Genomic DNA, 17,404 nt, shown 5'->3' on the forward strand with positions numbered 1-17,404 from the left:
GTCGCACACCGGAAAAACAGCAGATCTACAAGCTCACAACGCATCACAGCATGACGCATTGTGAGCTTGCAGATCTGCTATTGTCAGTGAGCGACACGGGCACAAAGCCAAATATAATTCAGGCATTAGTCTGCTGAGTGACCAGGAAGTCCAAAGCTATATTGCTATATATCGTATCTCCATTTTATTTTATTTTGCCTTCATTGATAGATTACAGTAGGCTGACAGGAAATGGGGAGAGAGATGGGGTGGTGACACGCAGCAAAGGTCGTCGATATCGGGAGTCAAACCCGCGACACGCTGTCAGGCTGGCATTGCAGCCTAGGGTGCCTGGACCACCGTTTTTTTCCAGTAAATTAAACTCCGTGATACTACAGTGTCACACAAAAGTAACAAAAATTGCAGATCTACAAGCTCAAAACGTGTTGCGATGTGACGCGTTTTGAGCTGGTACTGTAGATCTTTTATCCTGAAAAGTACCAGTTTTGGACATACATGTATGAGGTTTCCACCCAACAGCAAGCAATAACATATAGAGCTTATCGATAAACAGATCCAGGGGGCACCAGTTCATTCATTACCCAACGTGATACTTACCCTGAACGCATACTTGCTTAAAGGAGTAGTTCACTCAAAAAAGTACTTATTTTCTATCAATTACTCGATTGTTTTGTATTTGTGGCATTCCTAAGCCTAATAACTGGATGACCGGCGGAGTCTCTATGGAGACTCTTTGAGTCTCCTAGCATCTTTCCGTCGGTCATCAAATTATTGGCTTAGGACTGCGACAAAAGCAAAAACATCTCCATAAATTCAATGCTTCATGGGGTGTGTAATTGATAGAACATTTAAAAAAAATGGGGGTGAAGTACTCCTTTAAATATTACTATTACTACTTATCAATAGCATCATTGATCCCTACCTTGAGGGCGTCGATGACCAGGTCTCGGGCCTCCAGCTCCCCCTCCAGGATGCTGAAGAGCATCAGCAACTCTGGCTTGCTTAGACTCTCCATGTTCAGCGTGGACTGCTATGGCAAGAGACAAATAAAGCATAAACACATTAAGGAAATCGCTTCATTAAGGCGGGGTGGGTGGGGGGTATTCTATTTCCATGTGTGTGTTTGTTTAACCCATTCAATCCAGGAAGGCATCTGTGTCATTTTAGATTTGAGCTATAACCATTATTTTATACTTTAGCTATTCAAAAATAGCGAGTGCCGCGCTACGAGCTTGTAGATCTGCTATTTTTTTTTTTTTTTTTATCGTGAAAATTTGTACAAATTTTTGACTCAAATCTTTGCTTCTGGGGGTCCCTGGCACAAAATATTTTGAGATGGGGGTCGGCGGACAAATACATATCATTTTGGGGGTCCTTGACATGAAAACGTTTGAGAACCACTGATATAGCAACATACGTTTTTTTCAAAAAACTGTTAGGATTTAAAGGACATTTGTAGAATCGGCCAAATTGCACACATTTTCACGATTTTTCAAAAATGGCATATCTTCAAGCTCATATGAGCTTACAGTATATATATATGCTATTTTTCAATAGCCAAAGAAATATAAAATGACAGAGAAGCTTTCCCGGCCTTAATGGGTTAGTCTATTGGAACCATGTTGGGAATGCGTTTATGAGTATTTAGTTACTATCTTAGGACAGGAGTCATTACTCATCATGCATAAATTAAAAGAGCCGTTGTGCAAATTAGTTTGCAAAGAAATGGCCCTTGTTGTCATGACAACAAAAACAAAATCTATTCAGGAGATGTATCTAGGCTCTATCAAAGTGTAGATGTTGTCAGAAACCAAGCCACTCATGCATCCCATAAATAGCCTAATCAACCTTTTGGGTATTTTTGAGGAAGTTATTATTAGTTCTACTGTAAATCAGTACTAATCTAGGAAAGGGCGCTGGGCCTACAGTCTTTCACAGGCAAAATGACTATTTTTCTCAAGTCAGAATAACTAAAGAAGAAGTAAATGCTTTACCAGGCATCATAAGGCAGTGGCACTGCTGAGTCCTACATGAACATTAATAAAGTAAACTTGAGAAGTGAGTCCTGGACTTTCCATTAAAATGGTTTGGGTTTTGGTGTGAGTAGCTTTTGGATATTTCCGCTCGATGAGGCGTTTCGAAGCCTGGCAACAACACAGGCTGACATGTGGTGACCAGACAGATTATTGATCAGATATAACAGATGGTTCAGCTTCCAGCATTCAAAGTGTTCATAATCCTCCGTATAAGATATTAAGTTCCGGGGGTGATAATGCAGGTTTTTTAAAACTCCATCCTCAAGTTCATACAGCCTCACACTTCAAAGCGTTTTCACTCTCTATTATGTTTTTCTAGTGTGTGTATACTCGAACTCACGAGGCCCTTCTGGGAGATGGTGATTTTTGCCTTATGAAAGAAATGTTTGAAATGCGCTGTGGTTTCTTTGTAGTATCCCTGCACCCTAATCTCACAGCTGTGTTGGGTCTGCTGACAAGGTCTGCGGCGTCCGCACCTCAAGCATGCAACCACGTTCTGACCAATGAACATATGCAGGCCCCCCTCTCTTTGAAATAAGATCAGAGCTGTTGATCCTATTGCACTGAGCATCCGTTGTGGAGAAAGATCCATCATCCACTGTACGTCGCAGTCGGAGCTATGGGAACCTCCACTGGGTTTTTGGACCGTGGTCGGTCAGCACTCATCACATACGCCTATAAAGCCAGCTGTAAGGGGCGTCTGCGGTCGAAAACGAAGAGCAATTTTTGCCTAAGCATCTCATACTGTATGTTCTATAATGTCCTTATAACTTCATCTCCCCTTCATTTCAGTTCCTCGGTTTGTGATCCATGCATGAACTACCAGTCGTTCAACAGCGCTCCGCTCTAAGCTCCCTGTGGTCGCCGCAAGTTTCCACATCATGAAGTCATCAGGGGGGTGGAGGTGGGGAGGGGAGGGGGGGGGGGGGGGGTGGACCGCACTCCTGGAGAACTGGTTGCATAATGAGAGACGGCAGCTATGGGCCTTTCATATCTGAGCTAGGAGCTACTGTACCGAAAAACATTTTTCCCAGACAGCTTCGACAACTCCAACGAACGAGAACCATGAATCTGAGCAGCTCGATGATGACTGTCATTGCCAAAGTGGACTACAACTTGTAGTGATGTTTGGAACTACATAGGCTAGTATGAATAAGCGAGAAGCATAGTAGGGTATGGTTATGTAAAACTGCTTCCTTCCTCCAAAACGTCCCCTCTAACACCAAATTTTGGGCCTAAACTTTGTCCTCAAACCGTGACATTCATGGTAATTGGTTATTTGGTCCTTCATTACAACTAAGCCTTTACCCACCTAGCCCAATCCCCTCAAACTTTTTCATGTCAAGGACCCCCAAAATGTAAAATATATATTTGGCCGCGGACCCCTTTCTCAAAATATTTTGTTCCAGGGGCCCCCCGGAAGCATAGATTTGAGTTACAAATGTTTGCTTTAAAAAATATATATATTCAAAGATTTTCAGGATTTGTCAAAAATAGCAGATCTACAAGCTCATAGCACGGCACTCTGTGCCGCGCTATGACCTTGTAGATCTGCTATTTTTTTAACAGCTTTTGCTGGGGTACCCCCTGGTACCCCTCCAAGGACCCCTGGAGGGTCCCCGGACCCCACTTTGAGAACCAATCCCCTACAGCAGCCTCCACTCAGAGTGAAGGCGAACGGTTTTAACTGTGCCTTCTTTACCACTGTTCATGGTCTGTGGCTTAACCACATGCGCAGAATGCAAATTAAATTACAGCATACACACCTCCCTTGGTTTGAGTTTACAACCTTGCTAATTTCAACCGGCCACCATAATCACTGTTAGGGTGTTGTGTTGTGTTATTAACTAGTGCATGTTCAGCTCAGCATCTACAGCGGGCCAACATCACTCTTGTTAACCTATTGAGACCGGGAACGCATCTGTGTCATTTTTAGATTTCTTTGGCTATTGAACAATAGCAGATCTACAAGCTCATAGCGCGGCACTCGTAGATCTGCTATTTATTTATTTTTATCGTGAAAAATGTTGCAAAATCTTTGAATATATATATATTTTTTTTTTACTACATTTGCAACTCAAATCTTTGCTTCTGGGAGTCCCTGGAACAAAACTTTTTCATGTCAAGGACCCCCAAAATGATATGTATTTGGCCACGGACCCCCATCTCAAAGGAGCGAAGATTTGAGTTAAAAAATGTTCCCTTTAAAAAATATATATATTCAAAGATTTGCACTCATTTTCACGATTTTTCAAAAATAGCAGATCTGCAAGCTCGCATATCTGCTATTTTTGAATAGCCAAAGTATACAAATAATGGTTAAAGTGGCTACACAGATGTGTTACCGGTCTTAATGGGTTAACAAGTCTATCGTGTCCGTATTATAGTTTCACCTCATCTCTGAGTTATAGACCCTAAGCTTGGGAGCAAGTCAAAGACAGAACCATAGAGATGGAAATCCAAATATTCCCACGTTAGCTCCACTTCCGACAACGGTGCGTCGTCCATAATCCCCTGATCCGTGTTTGTTTTAAGCCTGGTCAATTTAAGCCTGGTCAACCATGTGCCATGAACTGCAATGCCGTAAACTCATTAAACACACCGCACGGCCTTGACTTAAAATACATCCATGGCAGACCACAGACTGCAAGCTGCTTGCAGTCTGTGTACAACACATGTGTACCATCATGTTGAAAACAGTAAATTTAACTACTCGTTTAGCCTAATTTTTCTCCTATAGATCTCATTGGACATGCTCTGAAGGTACTCTAGATCAGGTTTCAAGGTAAAGTCTTAAGTAATGGATCATAGAATAATAATAAGCAATAAAATATGCATTATTATTATAGCCTGTACTTTAATGTGGGAAGAGTACTTAAAGGAGTATTTCACACCCCATAAAGCCTTGAATTCATGGAGATTGTTTAGTTTTTGTCGCATAATTTGATGACCGGCGGAGTCTCTGGTAGGACACTCAAAGAGTCTCCATTGAGTCTCCGCCGGACATCAAATTATGTGACAAAAACTAAACAATCTCCATGAATTCAAGGCTTCATGGGGTGTGTAATTGATAGAAAATAAGTAATTTTTTGGTTGAACTACTCCTTTAATGTGTCATCTGCTGTGTTGTCCTTGTGCCATCCATGATTTGATAGGTCAAGGATTTATTAGTAGAATTTGCATTATTCATTCAGAATGATGTCACTATAAACCCTGCATAATAAATAGTACAAGAAGACCTGATCTACTTGACTATTTTCTTCAAAGCTGCCACTGACAGTGTTATTATTATGAGCCAGTTCAATGACATTTCTGCGTTATAAATGTTTACAATCCTTGTCAATCCCAATTTTCACAAAGTATATCCCAAAACTCTCACAATCGAGCTCGAGGACACCATTCAAAGTGATAGGGCGACAGGAAAGAACAGGGCGGCCGCGTCCATTGAGTTCAATGGAGAAGTGGCACCGTGTTCTATTCGGTTCCTCAAGCTGTATAGGGGAACGGATGAAACAACATTTTGCTCAGTCAGTCAAACATATGTGACAGTCACAGACTGCAAAAATGTCATTCAGTCAGACCTGGGATGACATAATGTTGACATGATGACATATGCCTGCAGACTATCACGGTCAGCGGAGGGATCAAGTAGCTCAAACTGAGCTTCCTTCCTGCTGTTAATCATAAGGGGCGGGACAGGAGTCAGGACAGGTCAGATGCATCATGTCTCAGTGGACACTGAAGAGGGATTTATAGCCTATGCTCGTGTTTTCCATGTTATCTTAAAGGAGGAAAACATCTACAGTACGTGAATAATAAACATCAATACGGTGCAAAATAGATAGTGATAGGTATTTTAAAAAATGGGGAAGAAAATTGAAATGACAAATGACAGAAATGACAGAAATGACAATGACAATATCAGACTACTAGGCCTATATGTCACTCAAACACCGTGTTGAAGGAGCTAAGCGTGTATGTATTATGTGCGTGTATATATTTATTTATTTACTTATTTATTTAAATTTAAAAAATGTAATACATACATTTTTATTTTTAAGAAATTGCATTTTTAAAATAAGAGGAAAAAAAGAAGAAAAATATATATATAAGTGCGTGTATGTATTTATTTATTTATTTATACGTTTATTATACTATAGCATGTGCTATCGTAAATATAAAGAATAAGCTACACAATGACCTCTCGTCCTATAGGGATGGCATACATGTCACTCAGAGGTCCTGACCATCCTACAAAAGATGGAACACAGTACAAGTAACGGTCTTAAACATTTGTTGTTACTTTAAGGAACATTAATAATCTAAATGTCACTTAACACTTCTAAAGAGATATGAATATAACATGAATAGGTTGTTCATGCCTAGTAGAGCATTAGTCTACTGCTTCCAGTGGTGGAAAGTAAGTACATGTACTCAAGTACTTAGGTACAATGTTGAGGTAATAGAGGTATTATTACTTTGCTGGAGTATTTCCAATTTCCAATACTTTTTTTCTTATACTCCACTACACCTCAGAGACAAATATTATACTTTTACTCCACTATAATTATTTTAAAACTTTAATTACCAGTTACTTTGTAGATTTTGATTATTATTACAAAACATACATTACCCACTTCAACCCCTATACATTTTGGCCATTTGAAAATAGCCGATCTGCTATTTTCAAAAGATGTTGATACATTTGAAAACTTGTGAAAAGTGACATTCTGCATAATGAGTACTTTCTACTTTTGGTACTTTAAGTACATTTGATACCAATACTTTTGTACTTTTTACTCAAGCAAATTTTACTTGTAACAGAGTATTTCTACACTGCAGTATTGATACTTTTACTTGTGAGAAAGATGTGAGTACTTCTTCCATCACTGCTACTGCTTCACATCTTTTCTCTCTCTCCTTTTTTTTGTTGGGACCAAAAAGAAAAAGTGGATGAGAGCCGATAAATCTGTGCGGATTGTATTGTCCTTTGCAAACACAGACATCATCGTTTTTATACATCATATATATATAATATATTATTATCGTTCACTCACCTTCATAAGTCCGTCTGAATCCTTTAGAAACTCCAACATGAACTTTTTCTTTCAGTCACAAAGATTTCGCTACTTGATTCGCGTCCACAGACAGAAGAACCCAGCGTTGCCAGATTTTCCGAAAGAAACAAGCAACCAGGTCTATGAAAACAAGCCCAGAAGAAGCCACATGAGCACTCTAACTTTATTTTTATTTTTTTAACTCTATGACTCTAACCCTATATAAATTGACTATTTTCAGAGAAAGATCGTGGAAAAAGGTGAAAATATAGGAATATTTTAAAATCCACAAAATCTTGTATTTTCAGAAGGTTGGGTCTAGAAATATATATATAAATTTGGGGTTCCTTGAGACACTTGAACAACATTAGTTAACAAGCCCAAAATAAGCAAAAAACTTTATAAACAAGCCCAAAAAACCTCAACCCGCCGCAACAACTACAAGCAACTTTACAGAAAAATAAGCCCAAAGTCGCTTATAATAAGCAGACATGGCAACACTGACAGAAGAACCTACTCAAAGCCTCGTTTATGCTCCGTCGCACGGCGGTGTCGCTCGGCAAAAATAGTAGACCTACAAGCTCACAACTCCTAGCGAGGTGACGCGTGGTGAGCTTTTAGGTCTGCTATTTTTTTGCCAAGCGACACCGTCGTGCGGAGAAGTGTACACATCGGGCTACAGCTGAACACAACAGGGCTGCAATATGCTGTGATTGATAGATGAACTGGCCAATAGGCGAAGCCAACCCCGAAGTGCCGACCAATACGAAACCTTTCTTGCAAGAAATGGGCGGAGACAGAACTGTCCCGTAGCTGGATGGATTTGGATGGATTTCTTTCTTTGTTTGGTTTCTTTCTTTCTTTCTTTTTTTAAACCCCAGTTTCTTTCTAAGGAATGTTTTAGTGGTATGTAGGGATTACCAGTAGGCTTTGGGTTAATTCAATAACATTGTCAGACAGATACAGGAATGTTAATATAAGTAATCTGTACAGTTTCCTTTGCTAAGGCAGCTGGAATGTGATTTTTACTATACAGTTTCAATTTAAGAAGTGTGATTCTACCCCGTATTAACTTTTACCCTTTATTGGCGTATCGCTCACATTCTTTACATACTTAGATTATTGTCTGCCACCTGGTGGCTATTCACAAGTAGGCTAGCTCAGAAGTTCTAACAACTAGGAATGCCTCCAGTGGTGGAAGAAGTACTCAAATTTTTTACTCAAGTAAAAGTAATACCATTATCTGGAAATACTGTAAGTAAAAGCCCAGTATTAAAATGTTAGTTTCAAAATTAAAGTACCAAAAGTAAAAGTAGCCTACCCATTATGCAGAATGTCCCATTTCACAAGGTATCATATGAAATGTAAATATTTTGAAAATAGCAGATCTACAACAGATCAGCTATTTTCAAATAGCCGAAGCATATATAGGGCTGAAGTGGTAAATGTAGTTTTGTAATAATAATCCAAATCTACAAAGTAACTAGTAACTAAAGTTTTCAAATGGTTGTAGTAGTGGAGTAAAAACAATATTTGCCTCTGAGATGTAGTGGAGTAGAAGTAAAGGTTTACTCCAGTAAAGTACAACATTGTACCTAAGTACTTGACTACATGTACTGTTACTTTCCACCACTGTAATAGTCGATAGATTAACTATTCGATATGCTGCTAACACATAGTCATAATTGCGTATCTAGTTGTGGTGTTTGCCAAATATAATGTCATCACCCCTTCTTTCTTGCCAGCAGTGCCACACAAAGTATGTTCTCAGAGTAAAATGAGATGCATGCAGGCATTGACTTGCCCTGTGTTTTGTTTTCCCATGTAACTTCAGAGAGACAGAGAGAGATGGCTCATATAATACCTTTCATCATACTCAGTCAGCTGTCTGTGTGAGGGTTGTGCTGGTTGCAGCAGCCTCTGAAACAACCAAGCATCACTGACAAACAGTGGTGGAAAGTAACTAAGTACATGTACTCACGTGCTGTACTTATAAGTAAAATTTTGAGGTATTTCTTTTTACTTTACTGGAGTATTTCCATTTTTTTATACTTTTACTTCAACTCCCCTACATTGCTTGGTATTCATTGTGAGTCACAAGGTAACTGTGTTAAAAAAAAAATTACATCCCAGACCAAACCATTTTATGTATTCAAAGTACTGTGCTCACAGCACTGCAAACCTAGACAAGACATAGCTGTCTTTTCTTTTTTTCTGAGCCAATGTTGTAATATATCATTGCTGCCAGCAGAGAGCAATGCTCACACAATACAATGCACGTTACCTTAAATGACTAGTTTCTTCATTACTTTTACCTGCCAGTGTACACAAGAAATGCTATTTATAAAAATATATGGCTGGATATAACTGCTATAAGTAACTATAAGTATCATAGTTTATCTATATACTATATACTAGCTTGTTTGAGACATTCACCCTATTATTTAGCCTAGTGGTTCTCAAACTTTTCTTTTTTATTTCAAGGACCCCCATAGTTCTAAGAGTCAACCAATTGTTCCATTTGTATACTCTCAGAGTTACAGACACGTAAGGGTCCATTTAGAACCCCTTCATGGAATGATGGGGGTTTTGAGAACCACTAGGTTAAATTATAACCTACTATTTGTTGCTAATTATAGAGATGCATTCATTGCAGGTCATCAATTTAAATGCCTATTTGTAATTCTAAATGTAGAGTATGCTATATAGTTCTGCTATTGTAAAAAGAAAAATAAATAATAATAATAATACATCAGCATCATGAACTACTCTGTTGACCTTTTGTCGTTGATGAATGTACCCGGTAATGTCTCTCTCCACAGAACTCCAATTCAATCTATTATGTTTGCAGCATCTTTGTTCCATTTGATAATTGTGTCCCTTTGCCCCTGGTATCCTGAGGATATAAAGAGATCAGCCAGAAAGAAAGAGTGGGTGAGAGAAGGAGAGAGAGAGAGAGAGAGAGAGAGAGAGAGAGAGAGAGAGCAGAGCCAGAGAATTATAGTTCATGATAGGCTGCCTCTTCAGTGCTAATAGAGAGTCTCTATTTCAGGCTCTTCAATTAAAGTGTGCGGGTCTTCCTGCCCACTGACTGGCTGCTGCAGTGGAGAATCTGTCCTCAGAACCTTTGCATGTCCTCGCCTGCCTCTCCCAAATATCCTAGAACAGCGGTTCTCAAACTTTTTTTTTCTTTTTTTTTTTTTTTCAAGCACCCCCAGTTTGGTATGCATTTAGACCACTGACCTCCATAACTTATGAATGTAACCAAAGGGACCCTCAAGGTTCCCTTTGGTTACATTTATACACTCTCAGAGTTAAAGACCTTTAAGTGTCCATTCGGTTCTTCCTCCTAACAAACAATCATTTTGTTGGAGACCTCCTGGAACCCCCTCACAGTCCTCATTAGTTTGATTCTGAAAACAAAAAAAGACGGAAGTTTAGGATTTTGTTGGAAAGGTTATGGAATTGATACTTAAGGCTTTACTTCCTCTTAACAAGATTGACACGTTGAATGTTACCATTGTCTATTAAAATAATATTCTATTTTACTTCCCCCTTCTCCCTTTTAGTTTATGACATAATTATTGTACAGTACATACAGTATTGTATGATAGACAAGTTCACAGGATAGTGCAGAGTGCATACCCAAAGTTCCACATTCTCAAGTGTCAGCACATATTGTAATGCTTCTTTCATTTTTATTGTAAACTATAAAACCATCTAGAATATGATAGAATATAGACTATAGCAGAACTAGTACCAGGCACACATGACCAACAATCTTCTCTCGACAATCCCCTTGAATACAACTTATTGCATGCTGAATACATAAATTACCATTTATTTTCCATCTGTAATTTATCTCTGTTTGTTTTAGGTCCAGAGGGCGCTTGCCTGGACATGGGATGATTAATTACCATTTATTTTCCATCTGTAATTCATCTTTGTTTGTCTTAGAGATTGAAAGGTAGGCCTATGTGTCTGTGCTTTTTTTCTATTGCATCAAACTTGAGATGTATTTTTATTTATATATAAAGACATATGCTTCTACCATGACTATAGCATGGTTGGGTATATGATTTCAGTAGCTTCACACTCATACTGTAATTATGCTGTAAAGACAAGCTACGCCATTGTGCTGTCTTTCTCATCCCCTCTCCCCCACTGACGTAAATGCTGACTGGGGTGTTTTTGATAAGCCTTGACCTTCTTCCACGAGGTCCAAAATCGAACTCTGAACAGAACATCGACATTTACCTCAGCACAGTTGGACACTGATAGGAAAAGTGCAAAAAAAATTGTTTCTAAATAACCCTCCTGAGGTGATCTGGAGATCTATTTCTTCTAAAAGTTGTGGTGGCAGACTGGACTGCAGTAAAGCTGTGGCAATAGCCAGCAGGATCACCTCCAGCAATTCCAGGGCCCATGAAAATATAATAACACCAGGAGACCCTTTAAAGTATGGCTAAGGCCAGACATTTTGTGGGCCCGACCCAGCCTTGCTCCTTCTGAGTGTGTCACTGAGCAACACAATCTCCTTCACCTCTGTCTCACTTTGCACTTCCTATTGGAAAGACTGCATTCTATAGCTCAAAATGAATATTTAATCTCCATTTCACACCTGGTGCTCTATAGTGGATGCCATTGCCAGAGTTAAAGTGGTGATGACACACCGCAGCGGTGCAGACACCATCATGGGAGGGGCGGGGGATGGAGCTGTAAATATAGCCTCGGAGTCTTGGCGGGAGCTGACACCAATCTAGGGCCTAATCTGAGGCAGTTATCAGCATAGTGCCTGGCACTGGTATCTCTGGGGGTTTTGGTTATTCAGCTAGCGCTCTACAGTGTGTCTGTCACCTTTTGTTTTTATTGGTTTCACATTGGAGACAAAGTATGCCACAGTGTGGGAGGGTGTAATCTTTTTGTGTCAGTCAGTATAGCAAGATACAGACATTTGCTCATCTTAGTGAACCTGCTGTCACTGTGAGGACTGGTGCAGGAAATTGATTTGTCTCCGCAATGGTCATACATACACAATGTGCTACATTTTCTAAGTGGCTGGCCTTGAAGCAGCACAGATCAATCATTTACAGATCTCCAGTGTGCCCCTATATCCTCAAGGGGTAGATGGTGTCACCGCTAACAATGTAGGCCTTCTTGTTTCCTAATCACGTGGAGGGAGTTTGGTGAAATATGTAAAATTACATAACCAAAGAGGTCCTCTCCATTCATTTATTTTCAACCTATATTTACTGCTCAGAGACATTCCTGTGGAATCAAAAACGAACAAAAGTAAAACCAAGCAAAAAGTATTTTTAAAATATATATAATCACAATCACTGTGATATGCATGCATGCTGTCTTCAATCACACAACACTATGTATGCTTCTCAAATCTGTAAAAAAAAAAAAAAAAGGAACTAGAAAAAGTGCACAAGTCTCCGCCAGGTCAGGTAGGTTATTGTGGCCTCCTGGTGGCGCTATTATAGGCCAATGTGAAAAGGGTGCCAGTTCTTCTTAGGCCTTGCACGACAATCGGACACTGACTGCATTCATGATTTGAGGCATTTTGTTAAAACATTTGTTTTGCTAAATTAGACCTGCTGGTGGCGCTATAACAGGCCAATGTTAAAAGGGTGGCATTTGTTCCTCAACATAGTGTGAATGTGCGTGCAAAGTTTGACCGCAATCGGATAGTGCGTTCATGATTTGTGGAATTTTGTTCAAAACAAGCCAATAATGCAAACTTTAGATGTCAATCTTAGCCAATCAGGATGGAATATGAAAAATCAAACACATCCGTCTTGATCACATGACTATAGAGATCATGTGTACCGATTTGCGTGAAATTTGGATAGAATTGGAAGGAGTAGTATAAAATAATGTGTTTTACATAAGTTGGCCTCCTGGTACGTGGCGCTATAAAAGGCATGTGAAAAATGCAGGGCAAAGGTTTTTCCTTGACCTCTAGGGAGTGTGCAAACAAAGTTTGACACAGATTGGTGCAGTTATAGGTAAAAACACGAATCGGCCTGTTATAGCGCCACCATGAGGCTGATTTGAAAATGTTCAAGTGGCATTTCTTCCTCGGCCTAGTGAGAATATGCGTGCAAAATGTCACAGAAATTGCATGCTGCGTTCATGATTTGCAACATTTTGTTCAAAACAGAGCACTCCTGCAAACTTTAATGACTATAAAGATACTGTGTATGGATTTGCGTGACGTTTGGACAAAATCTGTAGGAGTACTGTCAAAAAAATTGTTTTGCAAAAAGCGGCCTCCTGGTGGCGCTATAACAGGCCCATGTGAAACATTTGGGGCAGAGGTTCTGAATTGGCATCCAGGGAGTGTGTGTGCACAGTTTCACTGCGATCAAGCCAACGGTGCCAGAGATTAGCTGTCCACAGACGGACAGACGGACAGACAGACAGACAGACAGACGGACGGACGGACGGGGTGCAAAACATACTCTCTCGCCATGCCAACAATCAAAACGTCATCAAACGTTAAGTCTGTGACGTAATCGCAAGCAAGAAAAGAACAGTTGGCTACCTAGCTAGCACGCTAACAGGGAGTAGCATTGTAACACACACACTCATTGATTGATTGATTGATTGATTGATTGATTGATTGATTGATTGATTGATTGATTGATTGATTGCTGTGTGTGTGTGTGTGTGTGTGTGTGTGTGTGTGTGTGTGTGTGTGTGTGTGTGCGTGCGTGCTCGCGGGCGTGCGTGCGTGCGTGCATGTGTTTTTGGTCATCATGTAATCAAATGGGCTGTATTAGACTCTTTGTACTGTAAATAGTGTGTGTAAGACACACAGAGAGAGAGAGAGAGAGAGAGAGAGAGAGAGAGAGAGAGAGAGAGAGAGAGAGAGAGAATATACCTTTTGAAGTCATGTCTGTCTTTACATTGTGTTACTCTGTAAGAGAGAGGGAGAGAGAGAGAGAGAGAGGGTTGGTATCATTATAACAGATCTGCATATGAAGACAGATGATATTCAAAACATAGTCTATAGCAACAGTTTTTCATCACGTAATCAAATGGGCTGCAATAGACTCTTTATACTGTAAACAGGGGAGTCGTGTTATAAGTGTGTGTGTATTTGTATTAAATCTGATATCTGATCGGCTAATATACACTTAATAGCCCACATTGCCTTAATTATAAGGCTCAAATATGTTTTGCGGCTCCAGACAGTTTTTGTATTTATGATTTGGTCCAAAATGGCTCTTTTGACATTTAAGGTTGCTGACCCCTGGTCTATAGCAACAGTTTTTCCATCAAGTAATCACATGGGCTGCCTTAGACTCTTTATACTGTAAACAGGGGAGTCGTGGAGTGGCACTTCTTAAAAGTTACAATTATCAACACCTTGTCAATGCTCCAAATAAAAATTAAAAAAATCAGCCTGCAGACATATTTCCTTAATAATGAATTGTGTTATTTAGTGTATCAGAGAATAACACAGAGAACTAGACGCGTCGCAATTCAGGGAAATTGCAGAGTGTGGTTGCGCCGACACGAGTCGCGGGTCGCTGCCGCCGGGACTCGAGGAATACGCTGGGAGGAATACCGTCGGAGGCCGCGCCAATACATTGTCACATAACTCCTGAGATCACTTGCGTTTCATTTTGAGAGGATTGATCAACATAAGGTTTTTGCATCAAACGGTTACATTTTGAGCATTTGTGGTGCCCCCTATGGATCAAAGTGGAAATGCTTTTGGGGTTTTGTTGAGTAAACCACCCTTGACATGTGATTCAAATTTGGGATTGACTGGACGTTTCGTTCGTGATTTGTGGCCTTTTTTGTAAAACGGGCCCCTTCCGCTAACTTTGGAAGCCATTTACGGACGAACGGTATGGACTATCAAAAATCTGTTTCGGTCCAGATTATCGCATGGGTCCAGAGATCATGTGTACCGATTTTTTGAAATTTGGAGAAAATATGTGGGAGGAGGAGCTAAAAGTGTGTTTTGAAGAAAGTTCAAAATGGCGGAAAATCTATCCTGACGCAAATGGGCGTGGCCTATATGGGGAGATTTTTATTCTACGACCTACGGTTCAAGAGTTATAGGCCAAAACGTAAAGTGGGCTGTTATAGCGCCACCATAAGGCTGAATGGTGTGATTATTTTAAAAATAATTTCGGACTAAATTATGAACCTCCCCTCCAAATCTGGTAACTCTAGCTCCTACGGTTTCTGAGAAAAAAATAATTGAATTTGAGTTTTTTCACTTTTCCATTAAAGTGGATGGGGAAATTTAATGCACTAATAAATCAATATCAATAAAACTATGCAACCAATCTCTTAGCAAAATACAAGCGCACGATTCCCGGTGAAGCCGGTCATTTTGACATATGGCACTAAATTGGGAAAAATAAACTGTGGGAGGAGATGCGGTTCAAAGTATTGTTTATCTAGAAGAATAATAAAGTGTTAAGATTACTATAGTCTGGTTGCCCTGTTAGGGCAACCACACTAATAACACAATCAACGATTGACATAATCAAGGTTCAGTGCTTGTTTAGTACCTGAGGGTTACTAGCATCAGTGTTCAACGAAAGACTTTACTGTAACGGAGCTCCTGAATTCTGATAACAAACTTTTAAACTACGGTAGCCATTGTAAATATGAAATGATTCAATACAGAGCAACTGCATGGCCCTTTTCTAACCTAAAATATTATCAGAAATGAATTCCTGCACGTGTCAAAATGGACAGAGACCCACCTAACACCCATGTTGAGTTGTCAACAACAGATTATGCTTGAATTCTACAAGTTGGCCTATTGATTCTGTCATCTATGTTATTTTGCTCTTAGATCCTACAAGAACCTGAGAGACAAAGAGACCTTAGGAAGGTCCAATAGGATATTTGTTGAGATCTCAAATGGAACAGAATTTGACTCCTGGTGAATTTCACCATGAATCTTAAAATTATATATATATATAAAACAAATATTAATTCCAAATAAATGGAACTATGAAGGTACAGTAGTTAACTCCTGAACCTTGATTGGATCAATCAATCCTTGATTGTGTCATTCCTGCTTTGTGGTGTCTTCCTTCTCTCAGTGATGCAAATGTAACTTTGCTTAATCAGGTCACATGATCCCTTCACAGCATTTATAATCTCTTCATATAAACAATAGAGATAGATCTCTGACTTCCCCCATTGAAAGAATTGCACACTGAAAATTTATAAAATGACAGGGAGACACCAGAGATGTGTCAGTGAGCTGGTCCTTGTTGATGAACCTTCATAGCCTGTCTTTATACTTCCTCTGTCTCTCCAGACCTTCATCAGGATTTCAACATTGAAACCGGTAAGACACTGAGACCTCTTTTAGTGACATGTAGATGGGAAAGTTTGACCTAACCGGTGATACTTCCTATGAATCCTGTCTATAATACCTTATACAGTAAACATACTTTAAAATGCATTATAATCTGCTTATAACACTGTATGAGAACTCATAAATATGCATAATGTTTTATAAGAATAATCATAGCACATTATAAATAATTGAATATAGACTTTTTCAAGTATCACATTTACTGGTCACTTATAGACACGAAAAATCAGCATCCTACAGACTGGGGACAAATGCAGACATGGGTGTGTGTCCCCTTTGAAGTTGAATCACCTGTGTGGTACAAATTGTTAAATTTTACTTACCCCACCGTCTTATAGAAATCATGACGAGATCACAAATATATAGATGCAGATTCTAGATGCATGGTACTCAATTGACCCACATTTTCCTTCTTTTCCATCTACTAAAGATTAGACCGACACTGTTTTTTTGCAGTTAGTTAATCAAGTATCATGTATTCATGATGAGAATGTCAAACTGGGGGGACTCTACTTTGACAAAAAAGGAACTGTGCAATTGTGATGAATCCCTAACCCTAACCCAAAATAATATTTAAAAAAGATATGAATGCATAACAAGTCAGCTATAAGGTGGGGGAAAACATAAATGTTTTTGTTTTAAATATATAATAATATTTTGGGCTGAGTTAAATCGCGGGTCACATTTGACCAGCTAACACCAAAAGTGTCAGCAGGTTTCACAATGCAAGGGTTAAGACACAGAGTAACTTTTCTAAACACAAGATACTATTTGTTTCCACACAAACCAAGCGAGTGGTGCTGTCTTAATGAAGCCTAAATGTGAGGGTTGTTACTACTACTCAATAACTTACTTATTACACTTATTTCCACTGATAGGTTCTCCCTGCATTCAACCCACAGTTAAAGAACCACCACAACGATCAGGAGGGCCGTCTAGTAATT

At 39.4% G+C, this 17,404-nt stretch overlaps 1 protein-coding gene across 2 annotated transcripts in view; it reads right to left on the minus strand.

The window, feature by feature from the left end:
* LOC308081707 (CTTNBP2 N-terminal-like protein) overlaps window positions 1-7,204 on the minus strand; it is a 33,554-nt gene extending 26,350 nt beyond the window's left edge. Inside the window, exons 1-2 of one of the 2 annotated variants that reach the window (XM_080423312.1) lie at window positions 7,094-7,204; window positions 923-1,027 (exon numbers count right to left, since the gene is read on the minus strand). In XM_080423312.1, coding sequence (XP_080279438.1) covers window positions 923-1,027; window positions 7,094-7,132 — 144 coding nt within the window. In that variant the 5' untranslated portion in view covers window positions 7,133-7,204. Of the gene's footprint in view, window positions 1-922; window positions 1,031-7,093 lie in introns of both variants that reach the window. The other variant, XM_080423311.1, reaches the window with a different exon arrangement.
* Window positions 7,205-17,404: the final 10,200 nt, after the last annotated feature.

This window comes from Gymnoscopelus braueri, assembly GCF_963280865.1.
Source record: "Gymnoscopelus braueri genome assembly, chromosome: 3".
NCBI classification, from domain to species: Eukaryota; Metazoa; Chordata; class Actinopteri; order Myctophiformes; family Myctophidae; genus Gymnoscopelus; species Gymnoscopelus braueri.